This window comes from Salmo salar, chromosome 15 (assembly GCF_965601325.2).
Source record: "Salmo salar chromosome 15, fSalSal1, whole genome shotgun sequence".
NCBI lineage: Eukaryota > Metazoa > Chordata > Actinopteri > Salmoniformes > Salmonidae > Salmo > Salmo salar.
This window is the reverse complement of record NC_138305.1, coordinates 91,465,310-91,489,137: the sequence shown is the minus strand read 5'-3', so window position 1 is coordinate 91,489,137 and position 23,828 is coordinate 91,465,310. Positions and strand designations below refer to the sequence as shown.

General features: G+C 42.4%; 2 protein-coding genes across 4 annotated transcripts; both read right to left on the bottom strand.

The window, feature by feature from the left end:
* Nucleotides 1–383: 383 nt before the first annotated feature.
* On the bottom strand, nt 384–9,052 carry uckl1a (uridine-cytidine kinase 1-like 1a). Of its 3 annotated transcripts, none has more exons than XM_082962158.1 (15): nt 8,973–9,052; nt 6,913–7,103; nt 6,652–6,758; nt 5,554–5,724; nt 5,341–5,412; nt 5,040–5,229; nt 4,704–4,765; nt 4,074–4,090; nt 3,777–3,875; nt 3,592–3,685; nt 3,412–3,477; nt 3,171–3,293; nt 2,878–2,985; nt 2,526–2,682; nt 384–2,075 (listed from the first exon to the last, which is right to left on the bottom strand). In XM_082962158.1, the coding sequence occupies exons 1-15, from the start codon at nt 8,990–8,992 to the stop codon at nt 1,984–1,986; spliced, it is 1,569 nt and encodes a 522-aa protein (XP_082818284.1). In that variant the 5' UTR covers nt 8,993–9,052; the 3' UTR covers nt 384–1,983. The 3 variants fall into 3 exon arrangements, with proteins under 3 accessions (XP_082818284.1, XP_014002127.1, XP_045552182.1); XM_014146652.3 differs by lacking the exon at nt 8,973–9,052 and adding an exon at nt 7,622–7,987; XM_045696226.2 differs by lacking the exon at nt 8,973–9,052 and having other exon boundaries at nt 6,957–7,103.
* Nucleotides 9,053–9,136: 84 nt separating this feature from the next.
* On the bottom strand, nt 9,137–17,613 carry samd10a (sterile alpha motif domain containing 10a). The gene is made up of 5 exons (XM_014146650.3): nt 17,115–17,613; nt 15,574–15,752; nt 10,427–10,595; nt 9,858–9,998; nt 9,137–9,754 (listed from the first exon to the last, which is right to left on the bottom strand). Exons 1-5 carry the CDS (start codon nt 17,125–17,127, stop codon nt 9,729–9,731), a joined length of 528 nt encoding a protein of 175 aa, XP_014002125.1. The 5' UTR covers nt 17,128–17,613; the 3' UTR covers nt 9,137–9,728.
* Nucleotides 17,614–23,828: the final 6,215 nt, after the last annotated feature.

Here is a 23,828-nt window from a genome sequence, read left to right as displayed (position 1 = left end):
TCAACTCTTTGTCATGTGCGCTGTTCATGATCTGTTAAGATATTATTATTATGCCTATTACAACATCATGATCAAAGCATTGCCATATAATAAAGACACAAATCAAGCACAGGCTGGGTTTAGACAGGAATCCCAATTCTGATATTCTTTCTACTAATTGGTCTTTTGAGAAATCACATCAGATCTTTTTCAAAGCTGATCTGATTGGTCAAAAGATTAATTACTGAGAAAAAAAAGATCAGAATTGGGCTGCCTGTCTAAAAGCAGCAATAGTAGGCAAAATAATATATATCAATATCAAACTTCTCCTGAAACCAAAGGCAGCTCTGAAAAACATTGGTGGTGACCAATGGAAGACAAACATTCTACAATCGTGCTACAGATTTATCACAGGAAAACATGATTTAATTGGCTATTAAGGCATTGAGAAAGTTGGATGCATTCAAGTAGATGTTTATAATTTTTGTACCCTTATTTTACCAGGTAAATTGACTGAGAACACATTCTCATTTACACCAACGACCTAGGGGATAGTTAAAGAGGAGGAGGGGGGGATGAGCCAATTGGAAGCTGGGGATGATTAGGTGGCCATGATGGTATGAGAGCTAGATTGGGAATTTAAGTAGATGTAAGTAAGGGTGACTGTTTCCTAAATGATAATCTGACATTCACTTTATTCCATAATTACACTCTAATAACACATGGATTTCCCAGAGATAAATGTTCAAATGTGGCGGTGTGTGTGTGTGTGTGTGCGTACAGAGGGGTCTGCGTCTGACTAGCTGGAGAAAAAAATAGGTCACCCTTAAAACAAAAAGCTTACAGTCAACATCGCAACCGTCTGCTGAATTTTCATTGGTGGGCTTGTCTCCATAGTAACAGGTTAACCTTGAGGCAGTAGTCACATGGGCAGGCGAGTCTTGTGCTGTCTTGGAGAATACAACATGCATTGCATGACATCCATGATCACTCTGTGAGGGCTATCACAGAGAAATATTGTGATTATAAATAAATAAATTCCCCGCAAAACAGTGCTCTCTCATAACTCTAAATGTAGGCTATGCTTGTCAGAGGTAGAAAATATAATGCATTCAACATTCATACATATGTGTGTACTATGTTAGGTAAAAATGACTACAATAAACGTAACATATTAATGGATGTCACACTAAAAAATTGGGGTAAGATAGATACAAAGATATCTAATATTTAGCATTTAGCATCAAACATCAGCACATGTCATGATCTCTTTGTTCAGGTGAAGATCATCCTCGATTAATTGCTAGTGACTGTTCTCTCAATCATGGGTGGAGAGGATTCAATACCATTTCAACTCAATACCTTTCGAATTGCAATATCTTTTTTCAAATACTTGAAAATAATGGGCAATTTCCAGTACATGATTTGTAATTTCACTCAATAAAAGGAATGGACCAATTGCAGACGTCATATGATTTCTAGTGCGGTTTGAGTTTCTGGGTGCACACACACGACATGGCAACACAGCAACTAAAATTGAACAATGCTTCCCCCTACAGGTTAGGAAGCTTCACTACCAAACTTTGAATAATCTATTTAATATAAAATTGCCAAGATAGCATAGCAATTGTCAAGATAGCATCCTCTTCAGAAGGGATGAAACTGATTCAGTTTCATGTAGCCCCATATATAAACATGTTCTGCTTGAGCAGTCCAGAACTGAACAATACAACTGTATAAATACAACAATAATCCCTCCATTTAAATCTTGTAATATGTACCATAAAATAGAATACAAAATGTCTTGCTGTACATAAATGGGAGTACTGTCTTGTTTATAGAGAACCATTTGTTGTGTCTGTCTATAGCAGCTGAATGGAATCTGACTGGTGTTGCTGGTTAATCATGCCCTTAACTAGCCTTGTTAAACCAGCCTGATTATCACAAATTCACAGTATGGTTTCACAAGGCTAGCCTTTAACCTTGTGTTTCACAGAATCACGTTCATGTTTGTTGTTTGGGGCGCTCCTGTTCCTCATCGTCACTCCAGCCTGATGATCCACCATCTGTCCCAAAGTAGCGGTCCCCAAAGTCCCCTGTAATGACAGAAAACACAGAAATATAGAGTTAAATTACATGGAGCAACACATCAGACATCACTGTGAAGAGCACATTACTGAGGTGGATTACAGAAAGGTGTAGTCATTGAAGCAGAATTCTAATTAAATAGGCCAATCAACATTACTGACTTCCAACTGGGCAAAAATTGGTTGAATCAACTTGGAAAACTAAATGGATATGCAAAAAGTCATCAACGTAGGGGCATTTCATATTTTATTTTCTTCCACCCAACTTTTAACCTAAATCCAATGACATGGTGAAATGTTTTATTGATTTCACATTGAATTCACGTTAGTTGACAACTCAACCAAATGTATATCAAAACTAAATGTTGGACGTCTGTGCTCAGTGGGTTACAACAGGAGGGAGTGGTATGTACTAGTCTATGGGGTAAGACATGTTAGCTATATCGATGCCAAACCCACCAATCCCTGGAATAACTTGCAGGAAGTCATCAACACTCTTGTCCACAGCTGTGGTGATGATTTTGACCTTGGGGAAGGCGTAGGCCACCGAGTGCACCCCCAACTCTGCCATGAGCAGAGAGACCAGCGCAATGTTCTCCTCCTGCACCTCGTGGTCCTGCATGGACACATAAAAACACATTTAGTGCTATGGCCATCACTTTAAAACCCAGCCATTTAGAATGGTTAGTAATGTCATAGAAATACAATTACTAATTATAATTCTATGGTTATTATAACAATGAGTGATTAATCCTGAAGACACGGGCTCTCTGTTATTATGGGATGGGGATGTCTATTACTGCCACCTTACCAATAGGACCCGTACAGCCATCATGGCTGCAGCGCCTGTAGACACAGTGCTGTCCATTAGAATGACATGGTCCTCGCTGATGTCTTTAGGCAGACGCAGGTAATGCAACTGGACAGGGATGAAGGAGAAACAGGGTTACCACAGAGATACGGTCAGGAAGAGGAGGCAGATCTTGTTACTAGGGAGACACCCAGTGAGGTGGATATACAGTAAGTGTGACTATTCTAAATAGGACCACTTCTCCTCTCTTCAGCCAATAAAGATATATTCTATTCTGTTACTTTCTAAAGTACCTCTGGTTCTCCTGAGTCCAGGTTGGTCTGGATGAGGATCTTGCCGATGCGAACGTCCTTACACACAGCCCTCAGAGCAGGCTCCATGGTCTCCCCTGCCCGCAGGATAGACACACCTGTGATCTGGGGGGAGGAGGATGGAGCTTCAGCATGGTGACAAACAAAATCCATACTACTAGAAAGGAATACCGAACATAGTGCAGGGAAACAGGAGTAGTACCAATGACTGTACAGTACCCACCCCTTTTCCACTGAAGCTTCTCTTCCCATCATACTCCTGGCCCTGTGGGGTCTGTACCGTGCATGGCTGTTACATGATACAATAGGGATGAAGTTAGCGACATTATGTCTAATCATATATAACAATATAACATATTACAGTAGAATACACTATAAACATTGGTAAATATTGTCCACATACCTGAGAGGGCAGGAATGTTAGAGCATGTTCAATAAGGAGGCGCATCAACCTCTTGGAGTAGAAGATGAACTCGTCTCGACTGGTCTCCTGATTCCTGGATTACACAAATTAGTTGGAGGAGAATGAGAAGAAGAAAAAAAAGTGTGTGTTGATTCTAGACTGGCTCAATTTGAACGTGATCTGACCTGATGATGGTGTGCAGGCCTTTAACCTGAGGCGTACCCTCCAACACACTGAGGGTCTGGGGGAGGGGCTGAGTCTGTTGGGCCGAGGCCAGGACCGCCCTGGAGGAAACAACACAAAGGAGAATACATTTGAATAGGTGACAATGACTAGACACTGTTCTGCTCTCCCACTAGTTCTTCAATAAAAGGAGTCCATGTAGTCACCCTGAGACACCTGGTGGGGGTATTGTGAATAACACCACTACAAAAACTCAAATACGGGGGGAGTGAGGAGGTGTAAGAGATGTGTAAGCCTACCTGACACTGAGCTCACGCTGCACAAAGACAGAGAGAAAGAGAGAGGGAGAGAGATCGAGATAGAATGTACAAGAAGGTGAATGAAACAGAGAGAGAGAGAGAGCGAGAGAGAGAGAGAAAGAAAGAAAGAGTCAGAAAGGCAAAGAGATGTCAGTCATTCATCCCGTCACAATACCTCTACAGATACTCCAGCATTCTACCACTGTGTGGCACCATCTCATGCACTGCAGTTCAGAAATATTAAGAACACCCCCCGCCCCCAAGGGAAACTGTTGAGCGTGAAAAACCCAGCAGCTTTGCAGTTCTTGACACAAACCGGTGCGCCTGGCATCAACTACCATACCCAGTTCAAAGGCACTTAAATATTTTTTCTTGACCATTCACACTCTGAATGGCACACATTCACAATCCATGTCTCAATTGTCTCAAGGCTTAAAAATCCTTATTTAACCTGTATCCTCGCCTTCATCTACACTGATTGAAGTGGATTTAATGAATTTAAGTGACATCAATCAAGGGATCATAGCATTCACCTGGTCAGTCTGTCATGGAAAGAGCAGGTGTTGTTAATGTTTTGTACACTCAGTGTCTATTCAGTCTACTGAGTACAGTGTTCTGTTGCTCACTCACCTCCTCCATCTGCTTGTGGACATGCTGGACAATCAGGTCAATGGCCACCATGTTACCACCACCTGGCAGAGGGAATCATATTTTCACTTGGAAACAACATATTTTAATTTGGAGAGAAACATTTCAGTAGCTCAAATGGCTGCCTCATAATTAACAATATCTGCACAGAATATCGGCTACGAAACAATAGTATATCAGCAGGATATATATGCCTACATATTGGTATTAGCTGCCAATGGCTAACAAATATTATATTGAGATCGGCAGATGCCAAAATGCTGAATGCAGAAATATTGCACTTTTGACCTTTCTAAGGGGTAGTGCTCCATCTCTCACCTCGTGGCACAACGATGTCTGCCAGTCGAATGTAGGGTTCAATGTACTGCTCAAACGCAGGCTTCACAAACTTGTTGTACTGCTTGATGACCCCCTCGATGTCCCGCCCGCGCTCTGTGATGTCCCTGCGAAGCCGACGTACCAGCCGGATGTCTGAGTCAGTGTCCACAAAGATCTTCATGTCTAGAAGCTGGAGACAAACAGAGCAGCAATAGAGCACTATGTTCCTGTACCTTGCAGTCACAGCTGACTCAACTGATTCAGTAAAGAAGTCATAAATGTGATGATCATACAGCCTTACCTCCAAAAGCTCTTTGTCTGCAAAGGACATGATCCCCTCAAAGATGACCACACTGGCACCATACACAGTTTTCTACACAGGGAAGAGACAGACACAACAGAAATGCTCAGAACTGCAACAGCTGCCAGTTATACCCTTCTTCTGTTTATTTACGGTGGATAAATATATCAGGAGAATCTAGAGTTTTCCCTTGGTACATGGTTCTGCACTCACCCAGTCTTTCTGTCTGCCGTGTGTAGTGAAGTCATACACTGGGATCTTCACGCTCTTGCCCTGTTTGAGTCTCTTAACGGTGGCAACTAGCAGCTCAAAGTCAAACGCCCCTGGGTGGTCAAAGTTGTAGTCGTTACTGGTTGCCAGGGTCTGTTCCTCAGGGGTCAGAACCTAGGGGGTACAGGAGAACAAACTTCAGGGAAGGATGGACACAAACACAATGGGATCTTTCATAGGGTAAAGGGAAAAGGTGAACGTGTAAAAACAAAAAGTTGTAATGCTGCCTACTCATGTAGCGTGTGCTCATGTAGGTTACTTTCTAAATGTAATCCATTACAGTTACAAGTTACCTGTTCAAAAAATTTTATCAGTAATGTAAACTTTTGGATTACCCAAACTCAGTAACGTAATCTGATTACTTTCATTTACTTTCAGATTACTTTCCCTTTAAGAGGCAGTAGAAGAAAACAGACTTGTGGTCAGACTTGCTCAGGTGGAACAAACTTAAACTTGTGCCTTTTTTCATGCTGAATTGAATGTCATTGAGAAAAGGTGTCATAATATATTTTTTCAGAAACATCCTTTCTGAATTTAAATCTAATCTATGAAGTAATCAACACACTTTTCAAAAGTATCTGTAATCTGTTTACAATTTGTTGCTAGTAACGTAACTGATTAAAGTGAGGTTTTTTTGTAATCAGATTACATGTAACCGATTACATGTAATCAGTTACTCCCCAACCCTGTGTGTGCGTGTGCGTGATTGCGTTTACGCGTGCATGTGTGTGTGTGTGTGCTTGCATGTTGAGTCCATGGGTTAAGGTGCATGTTGTTCCCTGGTGTTCTATAAACAGACATGATGGAAGGAAGAATGGAGGGAGGGGATTACCCAGACTGTGGACAGTCTCTTCCCCATGTGCTTCACATGTGATTAACATCATTAAGAGGGAGGGATTGTGGGTAGGCTCATTCATACAGTATCACGAGGGTGTCTGTCAACAAGTCTGTTGTGAGGAATGGAGAGGAACTCCCCTTAACCTACAGTAGCATCTCCAGATGCTAAATCTCAAGCAAGCCAAATGAATGCCAGTCTCTCACCTTGTAGAAGGAGTCCATGGACAACAGCACTACCCAGGGGACATCCAGAGCCTCAATGATCTTATTGGCCACCGTGGTCTTCCCTGACGCACTGCCCCCACACAACCCTGCACAGACAAACACACATATATGTTTAAGTACAAGGACAAGTCACACAATAAGGAAAGACCATTACAACACTCCACATACAGCATAAAAAAATCACAATTAACACTCCACACACTGACAATTAAATAAGGCATACACCCATAACGGTTGTACCGATGACGAAGGCCTCTTTGGACTGTGCACCGTGCTCATCATACCAGGGGGGTCTGCCGGCTGTGTAAATGGTGCGTGTGCCGGTGCGAAGCAGGGGAGGCTCTGTCTTAGTCTGGGATGTGCTTTTCCTGCGTGGAGCCGTGATAGGAGAGCCAGGCAGGAGCCGATCTAACGAGTCTTCCCCACTGCCACTGTGAAACAACAATCATCATATAATCATTAACCTGTTATTAACATAGAGCTTTGGGTACAATTACAGTACAAGAAAAAGGAGGGATGTTTTTTAGGAGTGTTATAAAGTACTATAATGGTCCCTTTCGTAGGTAACGTCACTGATAAGGTTTATACCAACACCGTCACACCCTTGTTTACAATCAAGCTCAACTGAAGGTTAAAAACCAGCTTAGCGGTTACATCAGACTCTAAATCCACATTTAGTACTGTTCAGGCTCCACTAAAGCCCCAACATAAAAATCTTGATTTGTTTCAACACATATGTTTTTGGTAGATAGATCCCGCATTTCCCTGTACCTCTCATCATCAGTATGTCTCAACTGACATGGGATGGGACAACTCATCCCAACTCCCTCAACACACACAGGCAGAATGAATTCCATAGCCCTGTCTGTGTTTTCTTAGTGCTCACACACAGACAGCATCCATTTCAATAAGCATGCATACAACACCACTATGTAAATAGACCACTTACCTGCGGGTCGTCATGGACCAGCAGCCTGAGATTCTGGCGCCAGTGTATGCGGGCAGAGTCATATCTGCGGTGAAACAGGGAAGGCTGGCTGCTCCAGCTCAGGCCCAACAGGTACAGTACTCACTACAGTACTCACTACTAACACTTACTGAGGCAGCAAACGTGGTCAAAGTTAACCCCCAAAGAAAAGAGATTACAATCCACCTGACGCACTTTAGAACCTGTTTTACAATCTACCCACTGAAACCTGTTTTACAATCTACCCACTGAATCTAGCCTCTCTCTTAGGTTCCTCTTCTCCTATCTCTTCCCTAATCTCAGCTCAGAGGAGAGAAAGGAAAATGTCACCAATTCTCTCCTTTTACCTCTCCACTTTCACCTCCCTCCCTCCCTCCCTCCCTCCCTCCCTCCCTCCCTCCCTCCCTCCCTCCCTTCCTTCCTTCCTTCCTTCCTTCCTTCCTTCCTTGTCTAAGTGTGTTTAAGAGGATCACAGAGTTGGTGACTGTTATTAATAGAGGCCTGTTTACACCAGGACGCCCTCTGCTGATCTTCATCCCCTATGCTGATCCTGACAGAGATAGCCTGTTCCCAGATCTGTTTGGCAAGAATTAGCAAAACAGCACAAACAGATCTGGGACCAGGCTAAGACAGAGATATCCTGCAGGGCAATCATGTTCCCAAGTGTTTGTCTGATTACGACTCTGTCTCTGACCTGAGCTCAGTTGCTGTTTTATCATATTTGTCACAGTTTTTCCTTGCACAATGCCAGGGCACTGCATTTCATTCAGCATGTGTCCATTGATGGCACAAATTTGTTGTACCATTGTGTAGGCTACCTAGTTATTACTATAACAAACTACATACACTCAAATACTACAATTTCAGCAGATACATACTGAGATCAGAGCAATGCAGTAGCGTCATTCTGTTCTGTTCTGTGCTAGATCCAAGGCAGATGGCCATTATTAGACTGATCCTATTACGCGACTGCTTGGTGACATACTTTATTGGCGACGGCAGAGCAGCTGACACACACAGCATTAGAATGATCATTGGTAAATGATCAAACTTGATATCCGACTCAGTTAACCGGTATTTGAATTCAATGTATAAAACTTCAAACATTCTATGAATCCCAACTTGACTGTGTGTTTATGCGCAGGTGGGACGTTACAGCTAAGCAAGCCACTGTAAGCTCTGGGAGGTCAAATGATGCCGTAGTAGATTAAGCTACAACGAAAGGCATAAATGCAATGCAGTGCTCAGCACATAGTCATATATTTCAGACTTCGTTTAAACAACATCAGCTAATACAAGGTATAAGAATGAAATAGTCTACACCAGCCAGTACCTGTCTGAGCGCGATGACATTTTCTTCCCGCTGCACTCAGCTTCCTCTTGCCCTCTTCGGTACCGGCTGGTGGACAGCGCCATGTATTCAAGAGGATTGTGGGTAATGTAGTTGATCTTCACCAGTAGTGGATTGGAGTCACAGAAAAATCATGTAGGCCAATGTTAAATACATAATACATTTTATTTGTCTGAAATAAGGAGCCCTTCCCTATAAATGTATTTCACAACAATCTATCCAATTTACAATTAAGCCCCAAATTAGAGTACTCTATAGGATACTTCCAAGAGGAACCATTGTGACAAAAATATATAATTCACAACAAACCTTGCACAGCTGTATGGTTAAAACATAAAATAACATAAAATTGGGCAACAAGACAAAAACAGCCAATCTGACATGAAGCCTTTAATAACATCCTTTCATTTCAAATCACAGATAGAACTGTATAGTCTGTCTGTCCCTTTAGTTGATGGAAAACCAATATCCAACTTTTCAAAGTTGGGGCTGTGCTCTATTGATCACAGTACTGTATGTATTATTGGGTAGTGTTCCATCTCCCCCGGTTCTGTCTGAGTTGGATATGTCATGTGATCATCTCATGTGTCCTCGTCAGAGTTAATAGTTTCCATGTGGTTCACATTGCAGTCCTAGTTTCTGACTGGTGTACAGACTCCCAGCTTGTACATGGTTGAAGTGCTCTATAATCTTTCCACTTTTCACTGTAAACAACCCAGTCGGAAATTGAATGTTATGTTACGATAGATTTCCAAAGGAGCCACCTGTTACAAGAGAAAGGCAAGGAGAGAAAATAGGAACTTTTAGAATCGCATTCAAATGTTATCTGTAATTTACACACACACACACACGCACACACACACACACCTCTGCTAAGGAGCTGCAGGTTTCGTCCCTCCTCTTGCATATGCAGTTGAAGCACCTGCTGTAGGAGCTCCTGCCTCAGTGTCTCCTGCACCAAGCCCATCCTCTCCAGCTTCTCTCCATTCAGACGCAACAGAGCACGGCCTGACAGGGAGCAGAGAGAGGAGGCTGTCATTAACTGTCACTACTCATACACACCCACAGCTACTGGATTGTGTATTTTACTAGCATTTTCTGATGAAGAATTATGTTTTTTTCTGCTAGTGCACTGTATCCACCCACACCTGCTGTATTCCAATCTCATTGCATGATTATTAATGAATGTTTTTGTGCTAGTGCACTTGTACCCTTTGATACCTGTATTGGGTAAAGAGTATTACAAGCATAGTTATTCAACTAACTCTACTCTGCCAGCCATCCACGCTTACTGTATTTTAGCCTCCTTTTATGATTGTAAATTATGATTTTGGGCTAGTGCACTTGTATCTACTCAAACCAACTGTATTTTACTCTGATTCTGTAATTATGAATGATGTTCTTTGTGCCAGTAATACACTTGTCCTAGTTGATACCTGTGATGGCGTGATGAGAGAAGGCCTCTACGTAGGTCAGGTAGTTGTGAGGACAGTGTTTCTTCAACCACCTGCAGACGTCCTGCTGAGTCCATAACACCACAGGCCGGATCAGACTAGGCTGGGTGGGGCTGGTGTGGTAGATTCCATAGGAGTCGCCTGAACGGCGCTGAAATACACCCAAGCACACACACCGAATATTTTATTTCTGCAAGGTCATATTTCCTTTCTGGCCCTCTACTGCTTCCATTATCTCTCAGACCCCTCCCATTTAAGTGATGTGTTTTAACCTTGAGTGCCCCAAGGGATGACAACCTCACCACGTCAATTAGACTAGCACATCCTTGATCCATCCATCAAAACATCTGTTCAAACACCCAGGGGTCTTTCTTTCTTCTGGTCACCAAGGACCACTTCATGATCTTAGCCACACAGATATAATACATGCCAATGCAGTTGCCAGGAATATGGTGATGGGAGTGACTTTCCTTCAGTGGTGGACAAAGTACCCAATTGTCAAGTAAAGATACCTTAATAGAAAATGACTCAAGTAAAAGTGAAAGTCACCCATAAAATACTACTTGAGTATCAAAAGTATCAAAAGTATAAATAATTTCAAATTACTTATATAAAGCAAACCAGATGGCACAATTATCTTGTTTTTTAAATGTATCGATAGCCTGGGGCACACTCCAACACTCAGACATAATTTACAAACAAAGCATTTGTGTTTAGTGAGTCCGCCAGATCAGAGGCAGTAGGGATGACCAGGGTTGTTGTCTTGATTAATGTTTAAATTGACAATTTTCTTGTCCTGTTAAGCATTCAAAATGTAATAAATACTTTTGGGTGTCAGGGAAAATGTATGGAGTAAAAAAGTACATTATTTTAGTGGATTCGGCTATTTCAGTCAAACCCGTTGCTGACAGGTTTATAAAATCGAGCACACGACCATGCAATCTTCATAGACAAACATTGACAATAGAATTTCCTGTATTGAAGGGCTCAGTGACTTTCAACGTGGCACCGTCATAGGATGCCACCTTTCCAACAAGTCAGTTGGTCAAATTTCTGCCCTGCTATTGCTGCCTCGGTCAACTGAAAGTGCTGTTATTGTGAAGTGGAAACGTCGAGGAGCAACAACGGCTCAGCCCCGAAGTGGTAGGTCACACAAGCTCACAGAATGGGACCGCTGAGTGCTGAAGCGCGTAGCGTGTAAAAACTGGAGCAGTGGACTCTGGAGCAGTGGAAAAGCATTCTCTAGAGTGATGAATCACGCTTCACCATCTGGCAGTCCGACGGATTAATGTGGTTTGGCAGATGCCAGGAGAATGCTACCTGCCCGAATGCATCATGCCAGCTGTAAAGTTTGGTGGAGGAGGAATAATTGTCTAGGGCTGTTTTTCATGGTTTGGGCTAGGCCCCTTAGTTCCAATGAAGGGAACTCTTAACACTACAGCATACAATTACATTCTAGAAGATTTTATGCTTCCAACTTTGTGGCAACAGTTTGAGGAAGGCCCTTTCCTGGTTCAGCATGACAATGCTCCCGTGCACAAAGCGAGGTCTATATAGAAATGGTTTGTCAAGATTGGTGTGGAAGAACTTGACAGGCCTGCACAGATGCCTGATCTCAACCTCATCGAACACCTTTGGGATGAATTGGAACACCGACTGCGAGCCAGGCCTAATTGCCCAACATCAGTGCCTGACCTCACTAATGCCCGGCCTCACCCGCCCACCCGACTAGCATCACTACTCTGGACGGTTCTGACTTAGAATATGTGGACAACTATAAATACCTATGTGTCTGGCGAGACTGTAAACTCTCCTTCCAGACTCACATTAAGCATCTCCAATCCAAAGTTATATCTCCCTCACTAACTTTAAGTGTCAGCTGTCAGAGCAGCTTACCGATTGCTGCAGCTGTACACAGCCCATCTGTAAATAGCCCATCCAACCAACTACCTACCTCATCCCCATATTTGTTTTTGTTTTTCTGCTCTTTTGCACAGCAGTATTTCTACATGCACATCCTCATCTGCACATATATTACTCCAGTGTAAATTTCTAAATTGTAATTACTTCGCCACTATTGGCCTAATTATAGCCTTACCTCCTTACTTCATTTGCACACACTGTATACAGATTTTTCTATTGTGTTATTGACTGTACGATTGTTTATCCCATGTGTAACTCTGTGTTGTTTTTGTCGCACTGCTTTGCTTTATCTTGAGCAGGTCGCAGTTGTACATGAGAACTTGTTCTCAACTGGCCTACCTGGTTAAATAAAGGTGAAACATATATATATATATATATATATATATATATATATATATTTTAAATGCTTTCGTGGCTGAATGGAAGCAAGTCCCCACAGCAATGTTCCAATATCTAGTGGAAAGCCTTCCCAGAAGAGTGGAGGCTGTTATAGCAGAAAAGGGGGGACCAACTCCATATTAATGCCCATGATTTTGGAATGAGATGTTCGACGAGCAACTTTTGGTCTTGTAGTGTATATATGTGTGTGTGTGTGTGTGTGTGTGTGTGTGTGTGTGTGTGTGTGTGTGTGTGTGTGTGTGTGTGTGTGTGTGTGTGTGTGTGTGTGTGTGTGTGTGTGTGTGTGTGTGTGTGTGTGTGTGTGTGTGTGTGTGTGTACTGTATGTCTGTGTGGATGTGTGCATGAGCAGCTGGTCAGTCCAGTTCAAGTGTTCAGCACTCTGATGACTTGTTGATATAAACTGTCTCTGAGACAGTTGGTATCAGACCTCATGTTCCGATACCGCCTGCCCGACAGTAATGTTATTGCTCTCACATTAGCATATATACACACTAAACCCATCACTAATGAAGCCTATCATATAAAAGGTCCCCCTGCAGATCAAACGCATACATTCATCTGAAACTCTAAGATCAGGGAACATAGTTCTGTGAGCAATGAACATCAGCATCAAACCAGGGTGCATGTGGGTCAGTCTTATTCCAAAACCAAATTCCTTCATTTGGAATCTGACCAGGATATGGGTGACTAATCAAATGAGGCCTTTGATCATTCATTCAATTTAAAAATCAATGAATGCAGTGTTCTCTCCTTTTCTGCTCTGCTCTTCTTCTCCAGTGTAGAGCAGCCCCACTTAAAGTTCAAAAGGTTTGAACTCAACATGCTAGTGCTACCCCCCTTGGCCTGAATTTGGCCAGCTACAAACAAAAACAAACAAGCTCTCTCCCTGCATTTTTCATCACAGACATTCATGATACAAGATTATGTAATGCATTGCAGTAAAACATGAAGCCTATGCATGCATGCATGGAAGGGGAAGGGAAGTATCTCTGTCATCAACCCAAATTTGCAGGGTACTCGGAAACTGCAATGTATAGCAGAGATTCCTTCATTCATTGGTAAAAAAAACAACAGGCACATTGAAATTGCAATAACATGATTTAAAAGTCAATTTCGAAAACACAAAAGGTTCACTGCACTGTAATACCACGTAAAGGGAATAGCATAATATATCAGATAGGGTGCTAGTGGGTAACTAAGAACATGTCTAATTTCTGGCACAAAAAAGCAACGTCTGGAAAACATTTGGTATGTGGATGAAGGTCATATTTAGGCGAATAAACTATTAAGGTAAAAAAAATGGCTACAGTTTACACTTTTTCAGTTATTTCATGAAATGTTGTTTTTAAAAAAGTTATTTATTTATTTTAATTCCGGGGGTAACTGCCCCCCCCCCCCCAGTAGAAGAGTATGGCATAGGGTTTCACAGAAGTGTGTCAGTTCTTTTTAGAAATTCTTTAGTAAGTAATTCTTCAAGTCTAGTTGTCTTATTTTAATTATTTCAATAAAATATGGGGGGGAAATGGTGTTACACATGTCACCATTAATAACTGCACTATGCGGAGATTTGATGTAAAGTCCCTCTTTTTAACTCACCTGCACATTCATTTTCTTTGTTCTTTCTTTGTTGTTCATTTTCTATACAATCCATTATGTACAATTGCACTAAATATGATTTGAATAATGCAAGATTTTAAATCCTTACAGTCTTTAAAATGACATTCAGGAGCAAAAGGTTTTCAGTGGTTGTTTTTAATTCCCCCCCCCCCCCCCCCCCAATAAAATATTTGGAATATAATATTGGAATGGAATATAAATAATAATATTAAATAACATTGGAATATAACATTTAATAACAATAACTTAACTAATTAACTCAGTGAAACATTGATGTGGCAACTCTCTTATGCTCGTGCTTTGCACGATTCTAATTTGTACCTGTAGGTCACAAATAAAGCTATCCCCAATAAAATTGGAGCACAACTCACGAGCCCACCTCCTGCACTGCTCACACCTAATCCAGTCCCCACCTCTGACTGAAAACAAGGGGAGAGATGCCCCAGGGGCTAGTTACCCCCTACTACCCTACCATTAATTGAACCAGGCACCGGGAACCGAGAACCAGAACCCCCCCCCCCCCTCCAAATAGTAGAGCTATGGCCCAGTTCACACAAAATTGATAGACATGCTTTGTTATAAAACATATCTGCCAGAGCACATACTGTGAGGTTGACCACAGCCATTAGATGTCATACAGTATATTGCACATTTTAGCTCTCAGTCCACAGACAAAGGCTGGTGTTTCTGTACATAGGAAGGACAGCAGTTCTTTTTAAAGTCAATATAAAAGGCTGGACTGTCTGAGTGCCCCATAGCCCTCTGGGTAAACAGCATCTTCCATTCTCCACGAACAAAGTGCTGCTCGTGTTGGAACAATGGATAAAGTCCATTGCATTTGTCATATAATATTTTTATATTTTGTCTTTGTGAAGAGAGAAGCTTTTGTGTTGGTAAATTACACAGGGCCAGAGAGAAGCTTACACGTCAATTAATAATTGAAGAAGACTGATCTGAGACGAATAATAACCCATGAAGCTCTTTCCTTTTTTAATTTACATGTGCATCTAGAATAGGCCTACAAGGATTAGAGATGTAGTGGATGACTAGAAGCAGATATTGCATAAAAAGGCAGCCATTAGCATCATGGCTGTAAAGTTCTACAGAAATGGGGTCACTTTTCACATCTGATCTGAGATTATGATCTGATATGCAGAAATAGAGATCTAAAATAGTTGAGGTACTCCACCTGATATTTCTCTGTCCCAGGCTGTTGGAGCAGCTTCACTGTCCGGCCCCCTGCTGTTTTCTGACCCCGCCCGTCATGCCAAGTCAGGTTCCCTCCCGTCCGTCGACTCAGGTGGTTGAAGTCCTCCGGCAGCGCTCTGTATTCCACAGCAGGCCGGCAGAAACTGAAACTGGAGGCCGCTAGAAGAGTAAAAGAGACAAATACAGTTTTGATTCGAGAAATCGGATTTGATTATAACAGTGGCAGTAAAGTCACAGGCTTGTGGTGCTTGAAATTCCCTCACTGACTATGCTGTAATTTGCACTAAAAATGCCATGTGAAATCTGGAAAAATTGTAAAACCCTGGGTGCCTTCTCATTGAGAGATGGTCTCAACCATCATTACAAGGTGTTTTTCCAGGCAGACCAAGCAGGTGTTATAATGGCTGAGCCATTAAACTGAGTCATTATGAGCTGAAGTTCAAAGGAACTTCAACTTTTACCCAGATAGCTCCCAGGCATTTCTGGCAACTCCACAAGACTACTGCATATAAATCAGTCGCTCATCATTATGGTTAGTTACTGGCAGACACACACCCTATCCCATTCTGCAGGCAGGAAGTGTCTTTTCAGTATCATAATGAAGGGAAAAGGTGCAAGCTAGAGTAAACACACCATTACTGCAGCATAACCTGGCAACCAGCCACAGGTCATTACTAATTAATGTGCCAGATTGGGTTGATTTTCTGGCTGTGTTGGAAGTGATGTTTTGAGTAGTGTGTGTGTGTGATGTTCATTCAAATGTCTCTTCTCTAATTGACACAGGTTTAGTTAAAATAAGGACAGAACAAGAGACAGTAGAGGAGAGCTTGAGAGGAGAGGAGATGAAAGGGTATATTTTGGTCCTTTTGCTTGTGCCCCTCCTCTGCATCATCCAGTATCCCCCTTATTCCAGGCCCCCAACAGAGCCAAGCTTCGCAAAGGTAGTTCTTGCTATCAAGCTAACCCATATGAATGCCACTGGTGAAGAACATTTCATAATGGACATAACCCTTCGATATCAACCCTCTAGTCTAGGTTTTCAGCATGGGGCATGTGTGTATGTTTCTTCATGCCACTTAGAAAAGTAACTTCAATAAAAAAATACACTAGAAGTGTTTGAAAACATCTAATATGAGATGTACTCAATCTTCAGTGAACAAATGGTTCATTCATTAGATTGCAAAATAGGCGTTTAATTGTATAAAATGGGTTATATGGCCAGTGGTCACTGTAAGCAAATGGACCCGAATCCGTCACCCTTAATCGCTATCAATTTCAGCACCACGCCGTCCGGACAGCGGTTTCTGTTCGTGCTGCATAAAATTCCACCTAAATTCAGAAATCTAAAGCCCAAAATAAGCAGGGGAAGTGGTCATGCAAGTTCAGCAAAACTAATGCTACACTGCGCACTTGTTTAGCTTAACCTGGCTTTACCGACAATAGAAAGTATATCAGAAGAGAAGATGGGGGATGATTCGTCTATTGAGATGTCCGCATGCACAACTATTGGATCTCAATTACCGTCCACAGCCATGCCGTTTCACCTTTCCCCGTGACAGCACTAGTAAAAGTATCCAACAGGTAATCCTCGGTTTGTGGACTCCTCTCCGTTCCGCCAAAGTCTACACTGACAGTATGGGCTAACAATTAGCCGACTTGGAGAGGATCGCGAAAGTCACGTTGGCTCCTTTTTACCGCCGCTCAGGTGCCACTGCCAGTAGACAACTACATCTCGTGAGTTCATCGGTTATATGCAGTGGTGAATGGAGGAATTAACGCATGGAGCATTCAAATAGGCTGCCAAATGTCAAAATTGACACTGGAAGCGTTTCACTAAGTAAAAAAATAAACACAGATAGGCTCTAGCGCAACCTCTTATCAGATGGTGCAGCTAATAGTGTCCTGTCCTGGGTGAAGTTATGAGTCTCTTTCGGTGCGGAATGTCCCAATGATGTTGGCTGACTGGTTCTGTCAGTGCGGAGCTACTGCATGTATGTGTGGTTCATCTCGTCATGAGAATCAGGCGCGCAGCTTTTTCTCAAGAGCCAGCATGAGCGTCTCAAAGTGCTGCCCAGAGCCCTGTAATTAGCGCAGCCAGTGGAGAGACTTTGAACACCGGCTGATGAAAAGCCAGCGCAAGACTCACACGCTAGAGGCAAAATAGAATAGAGAACATTCAGCATAAGGGATCCTCCTGCCTTTATTTACTAAAGAAAAGGAGCCAGAGCTCTGGGGCTCCTGGGGGCCATACATTTCATCAAGATGACTTCCACGGTGGAGCCTCAGAGCAAAGATAGCCAAGGGGAAACCCAAGGCTTTAGGCAGTGGCCCTTACTGTAAATAAGAAGTCAAAAGGTAAAATAAGGGGTGCTTATATTTGTCCTGATTCACACATGTACATGTGTGTGGTGAAATAGTCATGTGTTTTTAGCATATCCCACTTCCCCTAAGACACCCTTGGAGAGTGGGGTCATGGCATGAGATCAGTTTGACAGTTTGACAGATCATCAGGCTGCTAACTGTCAACAGAGTTGACATGTTACACCAGTGAAAAACCATGTGGCTTTTAGTGAACTACGTCTGTTCTACCCATTCTACTTCTATATAATTTATGGTTGGATACAACCATTACTAATGGTTGTGGCTGGATATTTAAAAATAAATAAAATATGTAACCTTTACTGAACTAGGCAAGTCAGTTAAGAACAAATTCATATTTACAATAACGGCCTACCCTGGCCAAACCCGGACAGCGCTGGGCCAATTGTGTGCCGCCCTATGGGACTCCCAATCACGGCCAGTTGTGATACAGCCTGGAATCGAACCAGGGACTGTAGTGACGCCTCTAGCACTGAGATGCAGTGCCTTAGACCGCTGCGCCACTCGGGAGCCCATTGATGGTAAATCCCAGAATACACACTGGACCAATCAGCCCCACAAACCACACGTGGGACATACTAACCCAGTGACAACAAACAGCTGATTCCTTTAGGTCTAATTACCAGGGCAGGGGCACATGACTTCTCGGGGTGTAGGCCTATCATTGTTGCTATGACAACATGACTATCTATGAAGCAGCAGATACTTTAGGGGGCACATAGGGGCTGATTTATTAGCATGGGCACATTTGGCCTGGTAAGAGGCCTAAAATATGAAAGGGAACTGGAGGGAACATCAAAGAGCCTGGGATATTAACAGTAGGTTAAGGCTGGTCTGCAGAGGACCAGCCTTTTGTTTCATGGTGTATCAATGGATAATGATTAATTCTCCAACAGTTTCAAATGCAAATGATTAAAGACATGGTCCACTAACAACCCATTTGGCTTAGAGGCTCAGCACACAATAAGAATGGACAAACTTTTTCTCTCCAAAGGAAAAATAATACTTTGGCACATTATTATTATATATTTTGTATTAACTTGTATTTATTCAGGGGAACCCAACTGAGACCATTATCTCATTTACAATGGTGCCCTGAGGACAAGAATTACATAAATATAATTATAACAAAACTACAAGACAGCTATAAATAAATTACAACAGGTTATTACAACAAGTTATAATAATCAATTGAAACAATTTCACACTTTAGTGAACTCATTTAACAACAGTTTTAAACGGCACTATCAGCACCAGGGAATTCAGGTGTAATTTGTTTTGTAAGATATTCAATAACTGTGGTGCATTTAAACTAAAGGCGGATTTACCAAACATTGCGGAGACAAGCAGGATTATCAAGCTTCTCTAAATGGTTTCACTACACCAGGGGCAAAGCCTCAAACATTGTTCTCATCTATGGAAAGGTCAAACACCCATTGCTACAGACCCAGTAGGTTCTGCTATGAAATGGAACTTTCATGACAGTCTCTTGTTCCCATTAACTAGCAATATATTAGTAGGACTGAGTGAGAGGTGTTCTGTAAGTGCAGGTAGGTATTGCCCATCTTCAGATGTGGACACAGAGCCATGAGGCCTGATTAACACAAACACACTGAACTTCTCACATGGGTGTGGGTGTGCCACAAGCTATTGCTTCCCCATGTGGCCATTAAATGAGGTTTGCTCTTATCAATATTTGTCCTACATCAATATTATCTCATAATGAATGAATGCCAAGATAATGTGATTAATAACCCAGACATAGTATATGTGCAAAACACAGCTCTGTCATACATAGACAATAATACTGAACACAAACATTTTCCCTTTTAAAGCATGATAGTGGTACTTAGTGGTGGTAGTGATGGGGATCCTTCCGGAAGAGGCGGATGAAACGTAGGCCTACACAAATGCAAGTGTACACTCAAACAAACAACTGAAAAAGAGAGCTGCAGATAATTGGCGAACCTAGAATAATCTCTCTGCACTAAAATACAATCTCATTAGTGTACAATTGATGGGGGTTTTCCTGCATGTAAAATTATTAAGGTTATGTTGTTGTTGTCAGTAACATACTTTTTATGATGTAATCTGATGGCTGATTCCCAGTTAAACACTGTCACACTCTTCTTCAGACACAATAACCTTCAAAAACATAGAAAACATAAACCTCACTTTAAAGAGTTTACAGGCAGGCTCAGAATGTAGACGTCTGGTGTCAATAGTAAGCAGTCAGAAAGAGAAAGAGAGCAGGGTAATTAAAGAAATGTGGGCACGTGCACACGCACGCACACAAACGCACACACATACTCCATTCTATCTATTCACTGGCGACTCCACACAGAAAAGTGTGTGGCAGGTAAATTAGACCTCTCCCTTTTCATGATGAATGGTATGTGAACATTCTAAATCTGAAGTGAGCGTTACGATGGGGAGGTGAACAGAGGCGTCGAGCCTGGAACAGCTGTTACATTGTGATGTCATTCGGTGCCCTTTCCGGTGGAGTGGCCTGCTCTACTAGAATAAAGGTGTGCTTGTGTTGCATGACTAGTCCAGGACCAAACCGAGCTCTTGTGTATCGGAGTATGGCAGGTCCTGCCTATGGAACAATGAGGACTTATTTACAGATCAAATGGTGGAGTAGCTTAGAGCTAAGGGATTGGAAACACACTTATACACCAAATATGTGTTAGCACACACAAACACACACACACACACAAACACACACACACACACACACACACACACACACACACACACACACACACACACACACACACACACACACACACACACACACACACACACACACACACACACACACACACACACACACACACACACACACACACACACACACAGTTCTATTGTTGTGCATCAGCAGGTGTCAGGGAGTGCCCAGGTAAAGAAGGTGGGACCAGGCACAAACAGGAGACAGGAAATGACCCTTTAACTAGGGCCAATCAAAAGCCAGCTCTGAAATAATGGACACAATGTTACTCCTGTTCCTGACAGACTGCAGGCTAACAAGGTCCAGCTAATAAATCATTCCTGGGTTAGAAACAGTCCACAGCAATATGTTAACATGGTTTTCCCATATTCCCTCACTATAAATGCACAAATGAATGGGATGCGTTTAACCTAAATAACCACAAAGTAAGCCCAGGGGCTTGACTCCTGGGTAAGACCAATGACTGCAAAATTCCAAAATGTTCTATTTTAACCCATCACGTCTCCAAAACAGGCACACGTCTCACTGGTATGTAGCCTACCTGATGAGTCACACTTTCTCTAAAAGCAAACTCTCTACACTTCACAAATAGAAATGTGTAGGATTTAGGGGACTCAGGTTATTGAGAACGTATATGTACATGGCTTGCACGACTACATTATGTATGTGTAACTGATAGACGCACACACACTACATGTTTATGTATTTATATGTATGTCAATCGTAAAGTCTTTTTTCTGTAATGTATTTTTTATTATGTCAGACCCTAGTAAGATTAGCTGTCACCATTGGCGTCGGCTGATAGGGATCCTAATAAATCACATCTACATCTAAATCATTCCACCTGTGAGATACAGTGAGGGAAAAAAGTATTTGATCCCCTGCTGATTTTGTACGTTTGCCCACTGACAAAGAAATGATCAGTCTATACTTTTAATGGTAGGTTTATTTCAACAGTGAGAGACAGAATAACAACAAAAAAATCCAGAAAAACGTATGTCAAAAATGTTATAAATTGATTTGCATTTTAATGAGGGAAATAAGTATTTGACCCCCTCTGCAAAACATGACTTAGTACTTGATGGCAGAACCCTTGTTGGCAATCACAGAGGTCAGACGTTTCTTGTAGTTGGCCACCAGGTTTGCACACATCTCAAGAGGGATTTTGTCCCACTGCTCTTTGCAGATCTTCTCCAAGTCATTAAGGTTTCGAGGCTGACGTTTGGCAAATCGAACCTTCAGCTCCCTCCACAGATTTTCTAGGGGATTAAGGTCTGGAGACTGGCTAGGCCACTCCAGGACCTTAATGTGCTTCTTCTTGAGCCACTCCTTTGTTGGCTTGGTCGTGTGTTTTGGGTCATTGTCATGCTGGAATACCCATCCACGACCCATTTTCAATGCCCTGGCTGAGGGAAGGAGGTTCTCACCCAAGATTTGACGGTACATGGCCCCGTCCATCGTCCCTTTGATGCGGTGAAGTTGTCCTGTCCCCTTAGCAGAAAAACACCCCCAAAGCATATGTTTCCACCTCCATGTTTGACGGTGGGGATGGTATTCTTGGGGTCATAGGCAGCATTCCTCCTCCTCCAAACACGGCGAGTTGAGTTGATGCCAAAGAGCTCCATTTTGGTCTCATCTGACCACAACAATTTCACCCAGTTGTCCTCTGAATCATTCAGATGTTCATTGGCAAACTTCAGACGGGCATGTATATGTGCTTTCTTGAGCAGGGGGACCTTACGGGCGCTGCAGGATTTCAGTCCTTCACGGCATAGTGTGTTACCAATTGTTTTCTTGGTGACTATGGTCCCAGCTGCCTTGAGATCATTGACAAGATCCTCCCGTGTAGTTCTGGGCTGATTCCTCACCGTTCTCATGATCATTGCAACTCCACGAGGTGAGATCTTGCATGGAGCCCCAGGCCGAGGGAGATTGACAGTTCTTTTGTGTTTCTTCCATTTGCGAATAATCGCACCAACTGTTGTCACCTTCTCACCAAGCTGCTTGGCGATGGTCTTGTAGCCCATTCCAGCCTTGTGTAGGTCTACAATCTTGTCCCTGACATCCTTGGAGAGCTCTTTGGTCTTGGCCATGGTGGAGAGTTTGGAATCTGATTGATTGATTGCTTCTGTGGACAGGTGTCTTTTATACAGGTAACAAGCTGAGATTAGGAGCACTCCCTTTAAGAGTGTGCTCCTAATCTCAGCTCGTTACCTGTATAAAAGACACCTGGGAGCCAGAAATCTTTCTGATTGAGAGGGGGTCAAATGCTTATTTCCCTCATTAAAATGCAAATCAATTTATAACATTATTGACATGTGTTTTTCTGGATTTTTTTGTTGTTATTCTGTCTCTCACTGTTCAAATAAACCTACCATTAAAATGATAGACTGATCATTTCTTTGTCAGTGGGCAAACGTACAAAATCAACAGGGGATCAAATACTTTTTTCCCTCACTGTACCGACTAACTAGCCACCTCACTGGGCACTGATGCACTGAACAAACACAGATGCTGTGGTTGAGTGTTGAGTATGTTGGTTCTCTGGGGGAGGAAGTACAGAGGGGTGGGTGTGTTTCAACACAGGCTATTTGTTTGTCTTTGTTCCTGGTTGGTCCTGTTGGTTTGCCGTTAGGTCTGGGTGGGGTGTGGGTGTGAGAGTGGGGTGAGAGACCAGCTGTGTAGCAGTAGCCATGTTTCATAGATTTCATCAGTGCTGAGTAGAGTAGAGTGGTGGGTAGAATATACTGTATCTATGAAGCCTATGAAATGGCCATAGCAGGGGAAATGTCAACTGCCAAGCTTCATTTCCATCATTAGCTGTTTGTTTTGTTTTGCAAATGGGCTGTGTTGATCGGAACAGAAAAAGTGCTTACTGGTTATTACGTAAGGGTAACAGGGTGTTCTGATGTCCCCTTATCAGTAGCCTAAAATTCAAAGCCATAACCCATGACATAACCCTGACCATAGAGATACATTCAATTATGTGTTGCATTTAATTCCTTGACCCTGACTGTCTCTTCAGCTGACCTTTTACTCATTGAGATAATCATACTATTAGACATAGGTCATTATGGCTAAGATCAAGTAACTCATAGAATATCCATAACATAACGGATTCCGAA